Here is a 12,872-nt window from a genome sequence, read left to right as displayed (position 1 = left end):
GGGATTTACCCTAACTTCCATACCGGAGATCCCTTTAAGAGAGGCCTGGGGTCAGTACCAAAGCGCAGAGTGGATTTTCCCTCACTTCGGTACCAAGGATCCCTTTAAGAGGGGACTTGGGTCAGAACCAGAGCGTTGAGAGTATTTGCCCTAACTTCCATACCGGGGATACCTTTAAGAGAGCCTGGGATCAGAACCAGAGCGCTGAGTGGATTTGCCCTGACATGCATACCAATGATCCCTTTAATAGAATCCCAGGATTCTGGGGTCAGAATCAGAGCGCCAAGGGATTTGCCCTAACTTCCATATAGGAGATCCCTTTAAGAGAGCCTGGGGTCATTACCAGAGCATTTGAAGGCAATTGCCCTGACTTGCATACCGGGGATCCCTTTAAGAGAGGCCTGGGGTCAGAATTAAAGCTCTGGACGGATTTGCCCTGACATCCATACCGGAGATCCCTTTAAGAAGGGCCTGAGGTTAGTACCAAAGCGCAGAGTGAATTTGCCCTAAATTCCATACCAATGTTCCCTTTAAGAGACCCTGGGATCAGAACCACAGAGCTGAGTGGAACTGTCCTAACTTCCATACTGGGGATCCCTTTAAGAGAGGCCTGGGGTCAAAACCAAAGCGCTGGATGGATTTGCTTTGACTTCCATACCAATGATCCCTTTAAGAGGGAAGATGTGTCTACGGGATGGAGGATGTGTGATTGGGATATGAGCAGGTAGGGGGGATTCATTTCTGTCATGTACTTACTGCTCCTTTCAGGGGGGCAGACAATGGCTGGGAGCTTATGTTCCCAGGGATGCTAGATTTCTCCCACCATGTCAGTGTCTGCTGAGGTGTTTTCAAGTGGGAAAACTGTTGGTCATAGCAAGCAATCATAGCTCAGCTTCTTTTAACCAGCTCTGGTGAAATGAGAGATGCTTAGTGATTGTTTGCAAGGAAAACTGTTGCTCATAGCAGCCAAATCACAGCTCAGCTTCTTTTGAACAGCTCTGGTGAAATGAAAGATGCTTCGTGATTGGTTGGTGATACACAAACACATTCATTTTTATATATAGAGATATGCTCTTGTGAACTTAGCCTCAGTGCCATTTGTTTACTGTGTTATGGTTTTGGATTTCACTTTATAACAAATCTATTATGCTTATTTTTACGTTGTCACAGCTAGTGGTAATATTCCATTCTATCAATAGCATTTAAGGGAATACATGCCAACTGTCCACAGAAAAATTTCTAATGAATGAATGGTTATATTTGAAATAAAGCGGTGATTTTCCACTTAAACGTCTTGCACAAGTTTTTTTTTTTTTTGTATACCAATACCTTGCAAAAAGAACATGTAGGTGCCATTATTTACTTAAGTTGTTTAGTGCTTTACTCCCTGACAAAGTCCTTTCCCTTCAGTTCTTTCCTGAATAAGTTTTTGCATACTGAAAATATCAAACTTTTCATGGATCACACACCTCGTAGATGGAAGGGTCTATGATGTGTAAATACAGTTTGTTTTAGAATGTTTATCTACATAGTCTAGACTGGACGATGAAATTATAGAAAGTTACGGCCAAAATAAATAAACACCACCATAATATGTGTTAGAATTACCAAAATAAAGTGTTGATCTAATGTTTCTTGGGGCCAAAATACTCTGCTTACTCATACTATCCAGCATTCTCATGGTGCTAGCAATGTGCAATACATGTGATCAGGGCTGGCTACAGGTTTTTGTGGGCCCTGGGCAAAAGAGTCTCAGTGGGCCCCTTTAACACATACCAGAATTCATGATGCACAGATACAGCAGAGAAATACAGCTCTGGCAAGAATTTTTTATAAAAATCATCTTCTCTACTTGTCTGACACCCATTCCATTCCAGTGTCAGTTGAATTCCAACCAGAGCACACGTCATTCTACTTCATGTGCTTCTGATTAGGTGATAACATGAACCAAACCTTATCTAACGAAGGAAAGTATACAAAACCCTGCTGTGGTGTTCACAGTCCTCTTGCAATAGGACAAGCTGGATGGCAAAACAAGTGCTAGTAATATCCCAAAAGTAAAAGGTATGAAAAAGTAACTTTTAACCATGCCAAAGGAGTTGAAAAGAAAAGTCTTGAGTGAGGAAAAGGGCTCAATTCTGACTTTACTTGCAGAGGGATATAGTGAGCGTCATGTTGCCTCCATCCTTAAAATTTCTAAGACAGTAGTCCATTACAACAAGGTCAAGCAGCAGACATTGTGGACAACAAAGCTACAGACTAGCAGAGGGCGAAAATGACTCTCCACTAATCGGATGACCATCATCTTATTCGAACGTCACTCAGCTACCGCAGGATGACATCAAGTTTCCTACAAAAAGAAGGGCATATGGCAGCTGGGGTGAAGGGCATGGCAAGAACAGTTCGTAACAGGCTCCTAGAGGCAGGGCTCAAGTCATGTAAAGATAGAAAAAAGCCTTTCATCAATGAGAAGCAAAGGAGAGCCAGGCTGAAGTTTGCCAGAGACCATAAGGATTGGACCATAGAGTACTGAAGTAAGGTAATCTTCTCTGATGAGTCTAATTTTCAGCATTAGCCAACACCTGGTCTTCTAATGGTTAGACAGAAAGCTGAAGAGGCGTACAAGCCACAGTGTCTTGCACCCACTGTGAAATTTGGTGGAGGATCTGTGATGATCAGGGGATGCTTCAGCAAGACTGGAATTGGGCAGGTTAATCTTTGCGAAGAACGTATGAATCAAGCCGCATACAAGGTTATTCTGGAAAATCAGTTGATTCCTTCTGCTCAGGCAATGTTTTCCAACTCTGAGGACTGTTTTTTCCAGCAGGTCAATGCACCATGCCACACAGCTAGGTCAAGCAATGTGTGGATGAAGGACCACCACATCAAATCCCTGTCATGGCCAACCCAATCTCCAGACCTGAACCCCACTGAAAACCTCTGGAATGTAATCAAGAGGAAAGTGGATAGTCACAAGCCATAAAACAAATAAGAACTGCTTAAATTTTGATACCAGGAGTGGCATAAGGTCACCCAAAAGCACTGTGAAAGACTAGTGGAAAGCATGCCAAGACGCATGAAAGCTGTGATTAAAAATCATGGTTATTCCATAATAATTCCATAATAACAGGGTCTGAAGCACAGGACTGGCGTATAGCAAATGTGGTGCCAATATTCAAAAAGGGGACAAAAACTGAACTTAGAAATTATAGGTCAGTAAGTTTAACCTCAACTGTGGGTAAAATCCTGCAGGGTTTTCTAAGAGATACTATACTGGAGTATCTGGAGAAGAATAACCTCATGACCCAATATCAACATGGGTTTACAAGGGACCGTTCCTGTCAGACTAATATGATATATTTTTATGAAGAGGTAAGTTCAGGACTGGACCAAGGGAATGCAGTGGATGTGGTGTACATGGACTTTTCAAAAGCTTTTGATAAGGTGCCACACAAAAGGTTGATACATAAAATGAGAACAATGGGGATAGGGGAAAATATGTGTAGGTGGGTTAAGAGCTGGCTCAGTGATAGGAAACAAAAGGGTGGTTATTAATGGAGCACACTCGGACTGGGTCACGGTTAGCAGTGGGGTACTACATGGGTCAGTTTTGGGCCCGCTTCTTTTTAACATATTTATTAATGACCTTGTAGGGGGCATAGAGAGTAGAATTTCAATATTTGCAGATGACACTAAACTCTGCAGGTTAATCAATACAGAGGAGGACAATTTTATATTACAGGAGGAGTTATGTAAATTAGAAGCTTGGGCTGATAAATGGCAAATGAGCTTTAATGCGGATAAATGTAAGGTCATGCACTTGAGTAGAATGAACAAGATGTAAAATTATGTGCTTAATTGTAAAACACTGGGAAAAACTGTCACTGAAAAAGACCTGGGTGTATGGGTGGATGACAAACTCACATTTAGTGGCCAGTGTCAGGCAGCTGCTGCAAAGGCAATTAAAATAATGGGATGCATTAAAAGAGGCATAGATGCTCATGAGGAGAACATAATTTTACCTCTATATAAGTCACTAGTGCGACCACACTTAGAATACTGTGTAAAGTTCTGGTCTCCGGTGTATAAGAAAGACATAGCTGAACTGGAGCAGGTGTAGAGAAGAGCGACCAAGGTTATTAGGGAACTAGGGGGTCTGCAATACCAAGACAGGTTATTACACTTGGGGTTATTTAGTTTGGAAAATCGAAGGCTTAGGAGTGATCTTATTACAATGTATAAATATATGCGGGGACAATACCAAGCCCTTTCTAATGATCTTTTTACTCTTAGACCTGTGACGGGGACAAGGGGGCATCCTCTACGTCTGTAGGAAAGAAGGTTTAAGCATACTCGCAGATGCGGATTCTTTACTGTAAGAGCAGTGAGACTATGGAACTCTCTGCCATATGATGTTGTAATGAGTGATTCCCTACTAAAATTTAAGAAGGGACTGGATGCCTTTCTTGAAAAGTATAATATTACAGGGTATATACTGTACACTAGTTTCCTTAATATTGCGTTGATCCAGGAGCTAGTCTGATTGCCGTATGTGGAGTCGGGAAGGAATTTTTTTTCCCCAATGTGAAGCTTACTGTTTGCCACATGGGTTTTTTTGCCTTCCTCTGGATCAACATGTTAGGGCAAGTTAGGATAGGATATGGGTTGAACTAGATGGACTTAAAGTCTTCCTTCAACCTTAATAACTATGTTACTATGTTACAAAATATTGATTTCTGAATTCTTCCCGAGTTAAAACATTAGTATTGTTGTTTCTAAATGATTATGAACTTCTTTTCTTAGCATTATTTGAGGTCTGCAAGCACTGCATTTTTTGTTACTTTGACCATTTCTCATTTTCTGAAAATAAATACAAAATTTAGTGTTTTGGAAATTCGAAGACATGTTGTCAGTAGTTTATAGAATAAAAGAGCAATTTACATTTAACTCAAAAATATACCTATAAAGAGAAAAATCAGACATACTGAACATTTTGCCAGAGCTGTATATACGTATAGTACAATGCCAAAGATTTCACTTCTTACATTACATGAGTGACATCTATTGTAAATTCTACAATAGGTCAGAAACTGGAAAGTATAGTCCTCCATACAGTATTATGGGCACCACATAGTGCTCCATACAGAATAATGAGCCCCATATATTGCTCCATACAATATTATGGGCACCAAATAGTACTCCATACAGAATAATGGACCCCATATAATGCTCCATACAATATAAGGAGCCCCATATACAGTTGCTTCTCACAAAATAAGAATATAATCAAAAAGTTCATTTATTACAGTTCTTCAATATAAAAAGTGAAACTCATATTGAGTCATTACAGAGTTATCTATATATCTAGTCATTATAGCTGTTAATGTTGATTATTATGACTTACAGCCAATGAAAACCCAAAAGTCATTATCTCAATGAAGTAGAATAACAGAAAGCACCTGCAAATTCTTCCTAAGCGTTTAAAAAGGTCCCTAAAGCCCCCGTTACACACTGCGATATTGCTAGCAATATCGCTGTAAAGTCACCAATTTTGTGACGTTGCAGCGATATTGCTAGCGATATCGCTGTGTCTGATACTTACCTCCGACCAGCTCCCCCGCTGGTTATTGCTGATCGCGCGAGAAGCGCAGCGCTTCCTGCTGTGACGACAAGCGACGCGTGGATGCGGGCGGGAAGACGCAGGATCGCCTGGTGTGACAGGTAAGTAGCGACCCCCGTCCCCAGCGATGTCGCTGCTGAGATCTGCCTGTGTGGCAGCTCACTAGCGACCACCTAGCGATGCACCAGCGATCCTGACCGCGTCATATCGCTGGTCGGGATCGCTGGTGAGTTGCTAGGTGTAACGGTACCCTTAGTCTGTTTCAGTAGGCTCCACAATCATGGGGAATACTGCTGATTTGACAGATGTCCTGAAGGCAGTCATTGCCACACTCCACAAGGAGGGTAAGCCACAAAAGGTCATTGCTAAAGAAGCTGGCTGTTCACAGAGTGCTGTATCCAAGCATATTAATGGAAAGTTGAGTGGAAGGAAAAACTGTGTAAAAGAGGCACACAAGCAACCAAGATAACCGTAGCTTTGAAGGGATTATTAAGAATAGGCCATTCAAAAATTTGGGGGAGATTCACAAGGAGTGGACTGCTGCTGGAGTCATTGCTCCACCACACACAGATGTATCCAGGACATGGGCTACAAGTGTTGCATTCCTTGTGTCAAGCCACTCATGACCAATTGATAACACCAGAAGTGTCTTACCTGGGCCAAGGAGAAAAAGAAATGGACTATTTGCTCAGTAGTCCAAGGTGTTTTCAGATGAAAATAAATTTTGCATTTCATTTGGAAATCAAGGTCCCAGAGTCTGGAGGAAGAGTGGAGAAGCACACAATCCAAGCTGCTTGAGGTCTAGTGTGAAGTTTCCACAATCAATGATGGCTTGGGAAGCCATGTCATCTGCTGTGTTTTTTCAAGACCAAAGTCAGCGCAGCCATCTACCAGGAAATTTTCGAGCACTTCAAGCTTCCCTCTGCCGACAAGCTTTTTGGAGATGGAAATTTCATTCTCCAGCAGCCAAACATAAAGTATATAAATCTGGTATCACTGTAATTGCACAGACCTGAAGAATGAAGTCGTCTAATCACTTATACCAAGAAATGGCATAAAAAATAAGTAGAATCAATTCTTGACCTATAACTGATTTCTTTCTTCTATTTCCCAAATATCGCATTAAGGCTCAGCTCATTTATCCTGCACTCTACCCTGAGAGCTTACGCCGGGATTTCTGTGTAAATCTCTGAAATATGCAATTCAGACGGAACCCCAAGCGAACGATTTCCTATAATGAGTCAGATGGAGGCAATCTGGATTTTTTAGGATTGCATAAAAGTGCTGTTGGCCATGGTTTTGTGCACTTCTGAGAAGAAGGACAACACTGAAGAGAGTCCAGAGTTGCTCTTCTGCCTCATTTTAGTGATTGAATCCCCCGGGGGTTTCATCTGAATTACGTCACTTGAGATTTAGATGGAAACCCCAAAGTAAGTGCTCAGCATACAGCGCTGGATAAATATGATCCAAAATGTTATGTAAAATGTTCCTAACAAAAGCTTCAGCTAAATCCACAAGAAAAGCAAGTCCCTACTCAAGTCCACCATCTATTAATGGAAATGTAAGGGGTTTCCACATTACAGGTATCAAAAAGGCTCTAGAAAAGAGAAATAGTTCCTCAACCTCTCCAAAAGAAATCAAGCATATTCTGTGCTCCCAAATCTAAGTGCCCCCTTCCTTTCTGAGCCCCAGTGTGCCTAAACCAACATGTTGGCATTTCTGCAGCGATGAAAGCCCACCTAATTTACGGGTGCGTGTCTCCAGGAGCATGAGCTGGGCAGTACAACATACTGGTGACTGCAACATACTGGGCACTACAATGGCAGTTTGCAAATTTCACTGCTGCTAGTTTCTGGAAAACACCCACGGAGTCAAAATACTCACTAAACCTGTAGATAATTTCCCAAAGGGGTAAAATTTACACAATGAGTCAATTAAGAGGGATTCTGCTGTTCTAGCACTTAGGGCCTCAAGAAATCCACAAACTTTTCCAGGAAAATATGTGCTCCAGGAGGCAAACAGGGCCCCACCCTACCAAGTCTTGTAGAACTTTACAGCCACATATCGGGCATTTATACATTCAGCAGAAGTTGATGAACAAATTTTGGTGTCATTTTTACCCATTTCCCAGTTTGAAAATGTAAAATCTGTAGCTAAAACAAAATGTTGGTGGTTAAAATGTAATTATTTTTTCTTAACTGCCCAATGAATTCTGTGATATACCTGTGATATCAATATCATCACTACACTCCAATAGGAGTTCAATGAGAGGAGTAGTTTATAAAAAAGTGTCACTTTTGGGTGGGTGGGTTCTGCTGTTCCAGCACATCAGGGGCTCTAACAATGTGACATGGCACCTTCCCAAATGGATATCAGCTCTCAGCTGTCTGCTTTAGGCCTTCTTCACAAATCCGTTTTTTATGTCCATATGTGGTCCGTTTTTTAAGGACCTCAAATACGTACATGCACACATCCATTGTATTCAATGGTGGTGCAAACAGGTGAGGCATATGGTTGTTTATTATTTATTTTCTTTCTTTCAGAAGGGACATGTGCATCGTTGGATTATAGGTGTAAAAGGGAATATATCTTTAATAAATGTGTATAAGAGGGTGTTGAGTTTTATTTCAAATAAAGAAGTTTATTCTTGTGGTGTCTTTTTAACAATTATAGGGTTAGTAATAGGGGTGTCTTCTAGAGGCCTCTTCATTGTTAATCCCTGGGCTTGATGTCAGCTGACAATACTAAGCTCATATCAACACCAATCCTATTACTCCACTTGCCACCTCAAAAAGTGGGAAGAGTGAGGCTAAGCGCCAGATATTGTGCATCTTATGGATGCGCCATTTCTGTAGGGGCTGAGGGCTGATGTTGGTAGCCTGGGAGGAGGGGGGGTAAGGCAATATCTATGACCCCTTCCCAGGCTATTAATATCAACCCACAGCTGTCTGTTTAGCCTTTTTTGTTCTGATTTTATAGGGGGATCCAATGTAATTTTTTTTCTGGAGACACCCGTAAACTCACCAGTAAAGGCTAAGTAAACAGCTGTGAACTATAATTAATAGTCTAGGAACCTTTTGGGATATTGTCCCTTTTACCAGATTACATCAGCCCCTAGATTACATCAGTCCCCAGCTGTGGGCTTTCCTTCTGCTGGTTATGAAAATTCCGCGGGTGTCCATACAATTTTTTTTAATTTCATTCTTCATTTTACACATGATGTAGACAGCAGGTACTGAATACAATTCCCATCAATGTCGCACTAATCCCAGGGAGACAAAGCCACAATGAACCCATATATATATATATATATATATATATATATATATATATATATATTATTTCAGTATTAAGCTGTACAATGAGCTCCACACGCAAGGCACTAATGTGTTGTGGGGTTGTGAAATTATATATCTGCCAGATATAAATAGATTATATATAAATTTCTATATCTTTATATAAGCTTTCTTTTTTTTTCAACTAACGTTATTAGTTACAAATAGCATTCAGTGCTTAACAAAAGTGAACGAAAAACGCAGGTGAAAAACATAAAAAATGTGCATTGTCTGCTGCGTTTTTACTGCCAAGAGATAATAGTTACAAAATTTCTGCATCCAAATACTCAACATGTGCACATACTCTAAAGGGGACTTTACACATAGCGATATTGCTAGCAATATCGCTAAAGCGTCACCGATTTTGTGACGCAGCAGCGATATTGCTAGTGATATCGCTACTTGTGATACTTACCTCCGACCGGCTACCCTGCTGGCTATCGCTGATCGCGCGAGATCGGCCTGGTCCATTTCTCGTCGTCGGCTTCCTGCTGGCGCCGACAAGCGAGCCATGGACGCAGGCGGAAGACGGACACCCTCGCCGCATCTGAAAGGTAAGAGCGACCGCCGAGCGCTGCTGCATCGCTAGTGAGATCTACATGTTTGGCAGCTCACTAGCGACCATTTAGCGATGCACCAGCAATCCTGACCGGGTCGTATCGTGGTCGGGATCGCTGGTGCTTCGCTAAATGTAAAAGGGGCCTTTAGGATCTATTCACATTTATCCAATAAATAAATTATCCTAGCATACAAGGCACCCTCTGACTTTTCAGGTGTAAGAAAGTATTACAAAGCAAAACAGTGTACTTTAAGGCCACATTCATACGTTCAGTATTTGAAAAGTATTTTCCATCAGTATTTATAAGCCAAAACTAGGAGTGGAACAATCAGAGGAAAAGTATAATGGAAACAAATACTGATGTAAAATACTGACCAAATACTGAGCATGTAAACATGGACTAAAACACAGGTCTATGACGACACTTGTGCAACTAAGCTAGCATATGGTGTGCAAAAAGCCAGTTATTGCGTTTTTGACACTGAATTATTCATCTCTTTTTGGTTTGTCATGTTTTAATTAACTGAAAAAAATGGGTTGGGCACAGTATTAGCCAGTTGAAAAAAGAATGCTCTTGGTGGGAAAAACAAGAGAATCTTGTAGTTATAATACCTTTTAATATCTAACAAAAATAATATAAATGATGTTACAAAGCAAGATTTCTAGGTTTCTTAAGACTCAGATCTGGTATAACAAAGTATCTGTAGAAACAAATATATGCACAAAATAGAGGCATGGCATAGTAAATGGACATTTAAATATACAAATAAACTGAGCTCAGAGAGTGAATCCTAAATTTGATTAGATTAGTGGTGTGAAAGTTTTATTGTCCCGATATCCATGTAAGGGCTCATACTCACTTGCGAGAGACTCCCACGATTCTCGTGCGAGTCTCTTGTATGAAACCCTGGCACTGCTGCCGGCACTCGGACCAGAGCATGTGGCTACATCTATTTCTATGCAGCCCACGCTCTGGTCCCAGTGTCAGCGGCAGTGCCGGGTTTTCATGTGAGAGACTCGCATGAGAATCGTGGAAGTCTCTCGCAAGTGAGTATGAGCCATAAGATCACAGGCCTGGTGCCCTCACTGTCTCAGGAGCAGATTCCTGGTGCCCTCACTGTTTCTGGAGCCTATTCTTCAAATTTTGCAGTGAGCCATAACCTCTGTTTTTTTGCTTGTGCATATATTTGTGGTATCAGTTTTTGTGCTTCTAGTGAAAAAAGTCATGCACAGCAGTATGTGAAACCCATTTAATGATGTGATTTTTCCAAACTTTAAACCATAATGTCTTGATGTTCATGGCAGTTGAGAATGGCAGTTTAGGGTTAATCCAATTTAATAGGATCATTGCAGTTTAATTAAAATAGTGATGTGCACAAAAGTAAACAATGGCCGCCCAAGGTGTGAATTTGAACAATGCCTGTGGTCCACCAAAGTGTGAAAGTAAATAGTGTCCTACAAACTCAATTCTCTGTCAATGTAAACTATTTCAATTCACCTCCTCTCACTGTAACATTTTCCAAAAATGGGATCCAGAGACACACAGCAAAACCTGCTGTTTATAAGGCCATGTGCACACATTGTGGATTCTGCTGCGGATCTGCAGTGTTTCAGGCTCTGCGGACCAGCAGAAGATTTAGCTGCATTGTGCAGTACCATTGTTTTCAATGGTAACCTGAAAAACGCTGTGCACATGCTGCGGATTTTTCCACGCTCAGATCCGCAGCATGTCAATTCTTTGTGCGGAATCCACAGCGGTTTCATACCTTCTCCATTGTAGAGGTGTGAAACCGCAGGCTAATCTGCAGGTAAACCGCAGGTCTTTTGACCTGAGAATTTACCTGCGGATTTTTCCAAATCCGCAGCACCTAAAACTACGTGTGCGCATAGCCTAAGCAGCTTCTTAAGATATGCGCCCACGATCAGGAAAGAGCATTGCATTGAACTCATCGTATCTCCCCAGCGTTGAGAGTGCTGCCTTCTAATTATGCAGGTAAATCCGCATGTGTTCACCGAACCATGCCGATTTATCGCATCCAATACATTTCTATGGTGAAAATTTCTGTTGTGAAGACTGGCATCTCCACAACAGAAATTGACATGCTGATGATTGTAAGCCTGTATCACGGGTGACTTTACGCAGCATCAAATGGAAGGACGATGGGCATGGGATTTATAGAAATCCTATCCACCGTGCTTGCAACATCAAACACAGTGTTTTGAATGCAGTGAAAGTGCGCTGCGTCCAAAACGCTGCTAATCTTAATCGTGGGCACTACCCGTACTGCCAAGAGAGCAGGTTTTCCTGCAGAATAAAAAAGCTACATGTGAACATAGACTTAAAAGTCGGATTTTCATCAAAATGCGGAAAGCTAACGGGCTAATACTATATGCCAGTGATCGTTCTCCTCCAGATCAATATGAGATCTGAATGACAATTTGATCATTTTCTTAAATTATTCAGCTATTCAGGTATTTTAGACACCAGTCGCAGACAGTCCTGGTAGAAGTCTCTTCACGTGTCAACTCTACGGTGCTATTCTAACGTTCTGTAGCAACAACTTATCAGTTCATATAGCCTGGCACAACATCTGACTACAGTAATGATTAACAGGGCCTATTCTTCAATGATGTACTTACCCTCTCCTCCAGTTTGTACTAAAGATAAATCGTTAGAATGGGATTCTTACCAGGGAGAGAACTTTCCATGTGCTGGATTTCTTCTTCTTTCTGACCTGAGCAGCTTTGACTGGTTCTTCAGCCACATCCAGTGAATTGAGCATGGACTCAGCTTGCATTTCTCTGCCTGTGCCTCCATTCTTTGCCTCACTATCCATGGCTCAGTGCGTTATTACAATGCCCTGCCTGCTATACTCACTGTGCCTGCAAGCTGAGCGAGAGAAATCGCTTGCCCCGCCTGCTTCCTGGCTAATGGTATACACATGGAAAAAGACTCAGTTTCCAAACTAATCACTCATGGTTTCCTCTGCACACAACCATCCTTCCCCTGTATATACACAGTTAGCTTTTTTTTTTTAGAATTGAAAATAAATTGTGCTTGAATATTCATCCATCTGATCATGTCATGTATATGCTCACCCCAAATTAATATTTACAGCATCTAAGGTAATATAGAAATAATATTATATTTATATTACATTTGAGATTGTAAAAATAAATAATTAGACATGCACAATTATTTCATAAGAGAAGAAACATTATTCAGCGCCTGCCCCTCCTTTCATATTCTATGCATACTTACCAACTTCAAAGTGTTAAAGGGTCAAACAAAGCAGTACACAAGATTTTTGGTCCATGCCATTTATACAGGACACAAGTCTACATGTATAGAAATGAA

At 41.2% G+C, this 12,872-nt stretch overlaps 1 protein-coding gene across 1 annotated transcript in view; it reads right to left on the bottom strand.

Annotated features, from left to right (window-relative positions):
- ENPP1 (ectonucleotide pyrophosphatase/phosphodiesterase 1) overlaps positions 1-12,387 on the bottom strand; it is a 181,152-nt gene extending 168,765 nt beyond the window's left edge. The window contains exon 1 of the mRNA XM_073575821.1: positions 12,205-12,387. Within this exon, the coding sequence (XP_073431922.1) occupies positions 12,205-12,351 (147 nt within the window). The 5' untranslated portion in view covers positions 12,352-12,387. The remainder of the gene's footprint in view (positions 1-12,204) is intronic.
- Positions 12,388-12,872: the final 485 nt, after the last annotated feature.

Source organism: Dendrobates tinctorius, unplaced genomic scaffold, assembly GCF_039654945.1.
Source record: "Dendrobates tinctorius isolate UK_male_01 unplaced genomic scaffold, ASM3965494v1 ptg000046l, whole genome shotgun sequence".
In the NCBI taxonomy this organism is placed as follows: domain Eukaryota; kingdom Metazoa; phylum Chordata; class Amphibia; order Anura; family Dendrobatidae; genus Dendrobates; species Dendrobates tinctorius.
This window is presented reverse-complemented; position numbering and strand designations above follow the sequence as displayed.